At 44.0% G+C, this 9,966-nt stretch overlaps 1 protein-coding gene across 1 annotated transcript in view; it reads right to left on the reverse strand.

Moving 5' to 3' along the window:
* Window positions 1-7,618, reverse strand: part of GRK3 (G protein-coupled receptor kinase 3) — a 210,248-nt gene extending 202,630 nt beyond the window's left edge. The window contains exon 1 of the mRNA XM_075276596.1: window positions 6,441-7,618. Within this exon, the coding sequence (XP_075132697.1) occupies window positions 6,441-6,553 (113 nt within the window). The 5' untranslated portion in view covers window positions 6,554-7,618. The remainder of the gene's footprint in view (window positions 1-6,440) is intronic.
* Window positions 7,619-9,966: the final 2,348 nt, after the last annotated feature.

Below are 9,966 nucleotides of genomic sequence, written 5' to 3' on the forward strand. Positions count from 1 at the left end.
CGGTGCTTCAGCCTGAAGAGGTTTGTAGCCAGCTGTAGTGGCAAGCAGTGAGGTCTTGCAAAGGTCTCATTCACACTATCACTGCTTTGCATCATAGATGGGTGTCCCTAGCCAACATAGATAAACTCTCCTCCAGTGGTGTAACTAGGAATGGCGGGGCCCCGTGGCGAACTTTTGACATGCCACCGCACCCCCCCCCCCCCCCCCCTTCACACAGTATTATGCCCCATAGACCCCAGAATATAATAATCGAAGACTCGGGGGAATAAAAACATAAAAAAACTACTGTTTCTTTTCTTACCTGTCCCCCAGCTCCTACGCTGTCAGCCTCCGTTGCCGTCCTTGTTCAATGACGTCGGACGTCACATGACCCGGGACGCAGGCCGGATTCATGTGATGTCAGAGACGTCAGAAAGGACATCAGGAAGGAGGCCTGGCAGGATCGTGGAGAGGTAAGTAACAGTGTTTTTTATGTTTCTTACCTCTCCTGGTTCGCCAATCATTATACTCGGGGGTCCGAAAAGATCCCAGAGTATAATGATAGCAGTGGTAGCGGCTGTCACCGGGCCCCTAATGTCCCGGGCCCTGTGGTAGCTGCCTCTGCTGCTATGGCGGTAGTTATGCCACTGCTCTCCTCCATATTACTTTAAAGGGTATTCCCAAGAACAATCATATTTAGGCAATTAAAAACAAACTTTTTTATAAATATAAATAACTAAAATTCTGCAGAGTTTTAAAGATTTCTTCTAACTATTATAGTGGCGATAGCCTTTTGTCTTGCTAGGTTGCCAATGGATACAACCATGAATACAGGAATTTTCTAGGGTCTGGGAAATATCAGACATCCAGTCATGATTTCCTTTTTGTGGTTGGGCTATCTTCTCATACGTGTGATGTCACTACCTGATAACCTGTCCACAATAAGGAAGTTATGATTCTATGACAGAGCATAGAAAGTTTCTGCATGCATGGTCATATCCGTCGATAACCTAAGAATACAATGATGGTTGGAGAAAATATTTAAAACAGTACAAAATTGTTAATTGTTTAGATTTGTAAAAATGCTTCAAATAACCCAAAGGATCTAGAGCAACCAAAATAAATTTGAACTCCACAAGTGGATGCCCCCCAAAAACAAATGATAAAAAATAACCTTTATTAAATATACTTAAAATGAACCCACTTTGTTAAAAGGACAGCTATTAGCCTCCAAGGAAGCCCAATATAAATAATCTATCCACCTGGTATTGTTAGACAGCCCCTAATATAGTGGTATATAGACCTATATAAAGTCAATTGTATGTAGTTTATGCAAAAATAACAAAGTAGCCCATATAGATTCCTACTGTGTCAGGGGAATAAAGGTAAGTAACCAGTTTAGTATAATTGGTATTCCTCCCTATGAACTACACAGGATCCAACTGCTAGTTTGTTTCAAATTGACTTAGGCTGCATTCAGTAACCACTTCTTACAAAACCCACTAGTTGCCAAAAATAAACAACAATCCCCAGCATAACTTGCGTCCTGCTTGGCATATATACCACACTGTCTAAATGGCAGGTCTAGTGCAAAAATTAGGGGCTGGTGGATAAGAAATAAAGAGGCTCTGATGCTATAAATATAACATCAATAGTAGCGTGCAGGAATAATGGAGTGAGTCTGATAATGCTCTACTTCTGGCAGTTACCACGTCTCAACGCGTTTCATTACCCTAATGTAACTCATCAGGAGACTGTTTTGTTTGTTTTCCCTGCCTGTATTACATATAAGATTTTGCTACACCCTGATTGCGGTGTGCGGTCAAAACCGCATTTCCCGGGACCCAGAAGGTAGGTCCCAGTACTCAGTTGGAGGCCGACCAACTGAGTACTGGGACCTACCTTCTGGGTCCCGGGAAATGCGGTTTTGACCGCACACCGCAATCAGGGTGTAGCAAAATCTTATATGTAATACAGGCAGGGAAAACAAACAAAAAAGTCTCCTGATGAGTTACATTAGGGTAATGAAACGCGTTGAGACGTGGTAACTGCCATCCCCTTTGCTTGCGCTGCAAGACGCCGCGATTTTTCCCGCAGCGGAGATGTCCCGTGGAGCCCCGGCCTTTAAGGGATTCTACAATAAATACAGTACATGTGGGAATAGCCTGAAAGAGGACCTTTCATGGGTTTGGGGCACAGGCAGTTCTATATACTGCTGGAAAGCCAACAGTGCGCTGAATTCAGCGCACTGTCGGCTTTCCTGATCTGTGCCCCGGGTGAACAGCTAGCGGTCCTGGTACCGTAGCTCTTCACAGTCAGAAGGGCGTTTCTGACACTGTCAGGACCATCCTTCTGTATAAGCAGCGCCAATAGCGCTTTGCTCTGAGACCGGGGAGAAACGCCCCTTCCCTCCTGATAATACTCGTCTATGGATTAGTACTGTGAGCAGAGGGAGGGGGCGTTCCTCCCCGCTCACACTGTACAGCAGTATTGGCGCTGCTTGTACAGAAAGACGTTTCTGGCAGAGTGTCAGAAACGCCATTCTGACTGGGACTGCTAGCTATTCTCCCGGGGCACAGATCGGGAAAGCAGACAGTTCCCTTGAATTCAGTGCACTGTCGGCTTTCCAGCAGTATATAGAACTGCCTGTGCCCCAAACCATGGAAGGTCCTCTTTAAGAAAGACTATTCTTCTTTTACCTTTATTATTCTGATCTGCGCCATTCCTGAGGAATTTCTTCTTTCCTCCTCATGCAATTGAGTTCTCACAGCGCTGAGGGTGTTCCCCAGCGCTCAAACAGCAATGGGGGCTATAATATATATATATATATATATATATATATATATATATATATATATATATATATATATATATTAAGGCTATTCCTACGTGTATTTATTTTAAAAAGAGTTTCTAAATTATAGAATCCCTTTAAATAAATGTATATAGTGAAAAGGATGTAATAAAAATATTAGTATATTAAGTAGTTATAAAAGTTATTTTTCTAGGCAAAATTAAATATAGTAATTAAAGTAGATACTTTATAGGTATCACCAACTGGCCTTTACCCAGTTATCCACAAATATCCCATAGTGTGTACTTGGTGGGGTCAGTACTGTATAAAGCCCAGCACAATCGCTCTCTGAATATCGGCACATTGTATACAGGGTGCAGCCAAGTTCCTGTCACACTGAGACAGTTCCTGTAACAATAGAGACAAGCTTTATCTGATGTAAAGTGACAGGAAAAATCTAAAGTGTACATTACATATAGTAAGTCCTATTGACAATAGAAGACTGGGTACATATGCTGTACAGCGTCATGAGATTTAAACACCCTAGTTTCTAAAAAAATTAACTAGGCATCCCATTGACATTGTATAAGCACAAGTGCATACCTTCATGATGGACTGGAAGATTAAGCCTCATTCAGACAAGGTACAGACTGCGCATGCTTACCCTTATGTCGAAATCTTTGCAAATTTGCAAGAAAGTTCACATGTAACTGCAGATATACAACTACATCTAAGGCAAAAAGTCTGCCACATGTGAACTAACCCTAATGCGGTCCCTACATATTAATTTATGGATGGCAAAACTGGAATTTCTTGGCTGACAGCTGGCCAAAAACATTCAGCATGGTTGATCCGATCTCTGCAAATCTACCTGGCTGAAAATGTACTGTGTGAGACTAGCCAAGGCCGATACAATTTCATACGAACCAAGATAGGTGCATTACACGGCCTTTTTTTTTTTTTTCTTTTTCCCCTAAGGCTATGTAGGCCGCAGCAAAAGCGTTTTTGGAGATCGCAGCAATTCCACTGCAGGTATTTTTGTGCAATATGTGGATGGGATTCACTACAATCCCATCCACTTTGCAGAAACTGTAAAATACCTCAGTTTTTCCCTCGACATTTACGCCATGTGGGGGCCCTGGCCTTAGCCACAATTTCTGGTCTGACTACAGGTCTAATAACCCAAACTAACAGCACAATAGATTCCTATGATGTTGTTAGTACGGGTCATCGGGCCCATTATTAAAATTTGGGGCTGTAAATTTGCTTGTATAATGCAAGTGTGAAATTGGCCTTGATGAGTAAATTTACATCAAATAAATGTACAGTTTACACATATAGCCAAAGTTCTTTAGAACTACCATCAATAGTGTACATATATATATATATATATATATATATATATATATATATATATATATATATAAATGCACAAAGTGTAGTTCATTCTCCAGGCATTGAACTTCATCGCTTGTTGATGACAATCTTCTCAGTGAGTTAGCATGCAGAGAACTAGAGTAAATTGTGACCAAAATTTCTTTTCTAAAGATATTGTTATTAGACTACAATTTTTATGCAGTTTTGCCATGGGTCTATTTTTTCCCATGAGGACCCTAAGTGCAGCTGTACAGGTCCTTAGCATGTAGTGTTCCTGCGTCACGTCACATCACAGGTCTATCTGTATCTTCATGAGGCCTCATGCATTTGGCTGAAAAATGTAGAGCGGCACAGCTCCATATGGCTCTTCATGGTGCTCTGTGGCCCACAGTTTAATGGCAGTTACTGTCTTCTAGGTAAGAATAGCTCAGTACGATTCCAGAGGACCATGGCACAGGAGTCACGGAGTCCATAGTATTGGACTGGAAGAATAACCCTACATGCAGCACAACAGATCCAGTCACTATGGAACCTCATGAGCCTGAGCAGCTTACAGTGGGGCACATTAGGCGTTGTTGGTATCCAGCAAGGCGTTGTTTTTTCTGTTATAAAAGGAAACCACTACACAAGATATAGATATACATCGATACTGAAATAGATTAGCTAGCAACTGTGGAAGACTTCCCATTTCTATTGGTTGCCATAATGATGGTGTTGCTAGTGCTACCAATAGACGTTTTCCCTTCTACCACTCACATACGGAAACCTCTGCAGGTTTTGTATGCAGAATTCTTCCTTTTGTGACATTTGCAGCTCTAGGCCCTTCCTCCATATCACCAATGTATTGTAACTCACATGAGAAATTAAGGGTCATTGATGACTTCAATAACCAGGCAGAGGGCAAAGTGTTCACACAGCACAAGTCATTTTTCTCAATTCAGAGGCTGGCCAATATTTTCATTAGACAATGAAGGGATCAATGGAACGTCTTTCTCCAGCCGCCTATTCACAAGCAACACATGCTGTGCAACCACCTGCACTTGAGAGGTCTGCATCTGCTATGTACTGGAGATACAGGGACGCATTTATGGCTACCATACATTATTATAGCTCTGACCAAAATTTTCATTTTTTTTTTAAATGGTACAGAATTTTCCCATTATAGCAGTGCATGTGTTAATGTAGAATGAACATACATACATCACACTTCAACTCTATTTTGAAAATACAGAAGTGAATCTGTAAGGCCTTATTCACGATAGTGAAGAACGTGTGAAAGTTCATGGGTGTATTCACACGTTTTAGTTTTAAATTGGCTTTCTAAAAAAAAAAAAAAAAAAACATCCTATATGTCTGTTTCAACAGTTAAAAATAATGGACATGTGAATATACACATAGACTGTCAATGTGCTTTAAAACGGCTATTCAAAAAAAAGAGACATCACATGGCCCATTTTCGCACAACTGGGACCAAATACAGTCCAAAACATTCATTTTTCACTAAACGCTTAAAAACACTGTAGTGAGTAAGGCCCAAGATAGGAAAGAAGCCAAATTGCCTGCAAAATACCGTTCCCCAATGGCTTGCATTCTGCCGATGATCCTGGAGGGCAATGGACGGAGCCACCACTGCCATTCCTTATAATAAGTGCAGACTAATAATATATATTATATATAACCCAATCCTACAATAAAGTAATGATGGCCACCTAAGGATATGCTCACACATCTCATACTTGCCATAGGTAAACCTAATAATATTTACTACAAGATGTGCAGCAGATACCTGGATATCTGACAGGTGCCGCGGATATGCACATGAAGCCACATTCAGAGGGCCTAAACTGCTGGCTTTTCCAGTTACATCTGTAAATGTAGGCCGAATTGGTAAAATGTTGCTTATTATCATGGATTATTTTTCTGCTACTTGGACAACAAGCTACATTTTTTTCCCGCACATGTGAACAGGGTTTTAATATAACACATGAACAGACCCATAGTTGAGACCAGGGGAAGACGAAATATTGCAACCTCCTAATCTAGCTAAGCGATTCAGTTTTTGTTTTCTAGTAGTCAGGTTACGTGAATTTCTATAGCTAGCCATCCCCACCCCACCCCCCAAAAAAAACAAAAAAAACAGGCGCTGACAGCAAATATCAAGACAAACTGGTTACTTGGCCCCTGAAATGTGTCCAGTCCATATTTGCAGTTACCATAACAGGATGTAGATGACATAGTGATCATCCCAAATACCTGCAGCCCACCTCCCACGTAACAGCCTCCCATTTACCTGGGTTCAGGTAGTACAATCTTCTTACTGGCTCTGGCTGCTGGGGTCGACTTGCTCTTCTCCATAGCCATCAGATAGCTGACATCAGCCAGCACTGCTTCCAGGTCCGCCATGCTTGAATACGAATGAAGTTACAAATCCGCCAATGTTAACCGCAAACAGTTTATAGTAATAGCGCGAGTTACGCAGCAGCACAAATGTCACAATATCCGTAAGATTTAACCAAAATAAATTAAATAAGAAAAATAAAGTCCTCTTTTTACTTAAAATCTAACACTGCAACTCCCAGAGGTGATCGGGCCCAGGCTTCAGGAAGGACCAGTAAAGGGGGGGGGGGGGGGGGGGTTTAACTGTAGTCCAGGGTCACCTTAGTCCCCTAGTAGGATCCACAGCTCAATATGCATACTGAAAGGGACAATGACAGGGGTTCCTGAATAAATCCTCTTCATGTGAATATGCTCTTATGGGGGGCAGCAACTAAAATGACCTTTAATGTTAAAAATAAAAGGGAGGAGGGAATCCAGATTGTAGCAGCCAGTAAGTGCCAGTCTGTATGGAGTCTGCAGCAATCTAGGCTCTGCAAGCAGCGGGCATAGGAGGGAAATTAGGCGGCTGTGCCTACAAGATGCCTAGCAAATCCTCTGGCCAACATGTTGCAGAATGGCACAATGACTGTCTTATATTTCCAGGGAACTATGCACGGCTCCTATAGATCTACGGCATCCACTGGCTGCTGATTGTAAGCGCCACCATGACACAGGGAAGCAGGGGATGTGTCTGCAGCAATGGCAGTCACCACAATGTGCTGCTTCCTCCTCAGGCAGCCTCCATTGCTGAACGTGGGCACACAGAGCAGCAGAGCGGGCCGATTCTGACAGAACAAAGCCTCCTCAATTCATCCCAATAGCAAATACGGGTCCATAGAGGAGAATCCTGTGCAAATACCCCAGTGCTCTGCTCCCCCTCCGTGTAACAGCTGCTTCCCCACCTCACACCGGCGGGCACAGGACGGCAACAGCTCCTCCACCGATTGTCCGGTACCGTGCACACTGGTCTTTTCCTCCGGTGCTGCCAGCTTCTTCTCCTTGTAGTGTGCAGGGCTGTATTACCATGAGCAGAGAAGCCGTGATGTCTGTTACTTCCTCTCCTGTGTGTGATAGCAGAGAGAACTGCAAGGAAACCCTGGAGCTGGATCCTCTCCCTGTACAGGATCTGGAGTGTAGTCTACAGTCTATACATGCACAGCTGAACAGGCACCATGGTGGTCACGGGGGTTGTGGCAGTCACACACCTGCAGGCAGCCTCGATCCCTGCACTATCCACCATACGCCTGGGCTCACACCTATTTTCTGAGGCACTTATGACCCAAATATAGACGTATTTTAACATGGAGAGGTTTTTTTTTACATGGATTTTTGAATTGTTGTCCACCTTGAAATGCACATAAAATATGCCTCAATTGTATCACATGTTGAAATAAAAATTAGGTTTTAAAAACATTGCTCTGAAATAAGAAAAAAATGCCTTGTTAACCCCCTCTTCTGTTTAATTGTAGGTTATAAACGATGCCGCACAAGGCAAAATCTACCAAAAAATTTTTTTAAAAAAAAATAGAAAAAGTACAAAATTCTTTTATTAAACATATAGATACATAAATAGACAAAATAATAATCATATGGGGACCAAATTGCATCTATGAAAAACAAACACGTAAGGAAATAAAGTAATAATGTGACACAGGGGACTATTATGATAAAGATATATCACGGATAGCTTCTCTGTTTGCAAGTATAACAAAACAACTTAAAAAATATGACTCAGTGAATATACATATCCTGTGGAAAATGTGTAGCTTGTCCTAATATTGATGAATGCACCGATTTTTGGACTTCTGACAGGTCGCATTTTTTAAAATATGACATTCCTTAAATTGTCAGTCATCAGGTGTAGTTTATTTTGCTTGCAAATGCTTTCGGTAGTCCGTTCGGGGGGTCCCCAAGCGGACTCCCATGGTAAGGTCCATTATTGTAATGTTTGTACACCTTGGGATGTCTCTGTACTCCTAGTATGTTTTGATTATATCACTCTGCTTGTAGGTATTCTGTCTGTTGCTGCCTTATAAGGGTCCATTCCAACAGAGCTTTTTAGCAAGGATTTTGACACTGAATCCACCTCAAAATCAGCCTCCAAAAAAAGTCTCCCAATAAAAAAGTTCTGCAATGCCTGTTGTTTCTTCTATTGCTACTACCCCGGGGGGGGGGAGGGGGGGGGGGGTTGGGGGGTAATCCTTTGACCAGGGGTGAACCTGCCCCTCTCGCCACCCGAAGCGAACGACAGAAAGCCACCCCCCTTCCCCGGTAGAAGGGGGCATGGCGGAGCGGAGGGGGCAGGGCTTAGCGAAGGGGCGGGGCTTAGCGCCGTTCGCAGGCAGAGAGCAGGCACGGAGAAGACCTGCTCTCTGCCTGAGCGTGAGGGGAGGCTGCTGGAGCAGCGCTGCTTCAGCGGCCTCCCCAATCCACCGCTCCGTGCTAAGCCAGTCCAGGACAAGCTGTAAGGTAAGAAAAAATGCCGCCCTCCCTGGGGCCCTGCCATAGCGCCGCCTGAAGCGCTCACTTCAGGTCGCCTCATGGGAGGTGCGGCACTGCCTTTGACCCCCTGTGGGTACATCCATATTGGCGGTTTCACAGGGGGATCAGGGTTCCATGGGGAGTTCACTTGCAAGGGAATTCCCCTTTGTGCAGCCACCTCCCGTGTGTGGGCCTTTTCCTGCCTCCGATTTTTCTTCCTCTGCAGGTCCTGCTGGCCGCTGCAGTGCTGACCATCGCCATCAGGAATCCGTCCATGGGTCTCATCAGGAGCATAGCTATCAGCGCCGTGACTCAACATCTACTGGGTGTCGTCGATATTCCAGGTGTCCCAGTTGTTTTTCCCAGCATCGGTCCTCCAGGCAGTGCTGTCTGTCCACCTGACGTGCATCTGTATGGACATCTCGGTCCTCTTCATGGTGTCGCTCGAGAGCTCCATCCTCGTTGTCCAGCCGTTCCAGTCATCATTCATCCCGCAGACCTTTTCTGGGAGTTGTCCAGCACCCTGCGGAACAGCTTCCAGTGCCATTTGCGTCATCCATATAACCATCATCTTTGGAGACAGGGACCAGGACCACCGGTGAGTTACCTTGGTCTGCTCTTCTCCCTTCTAGTTCCCAAGAGTATTTAGCCTCAGTATTGTGCAAAGCGTTAACTCAGCTAGAACACCCTGATAGTACTGCGGGGTCACTTATGGGTTCAGGGGTGGTATCCGCCTCACCTGTAGGTCTGCCACAGGGTCTTACATTTCGTGATTCAATCTTCTGCGGGGTGGCTCCGCTCGGCCCACATGTGGCAGCGGACACCCGGGAGAAGATCTTGAAAAACGAATAGATATTTGGTCACCAAGGTTACCAAGCCATTTGGCAACTGGGTGCAGGCTTTTTCTATTTTAGCTCGTATTTTGTGTCAGCATTCTCCGGATACAGGGCCAGAGCATT

This window comes from Leptodactylus fuscus, chromosome 1, assembly GCF_031893055.1.
Source record: "Leptodactylus fuscus isolate aLepFus1 chromosome 1, aLepFus1.hap2, whole genome shotgun sequence".
NCBI classification, from domain to species: domain Eukaryota; kingdom Metazoa; phylum Chordata; class Amphibia; order Anura; family Leptodactylidae; genus Leptodactylus; species Leptodactylus fuscus.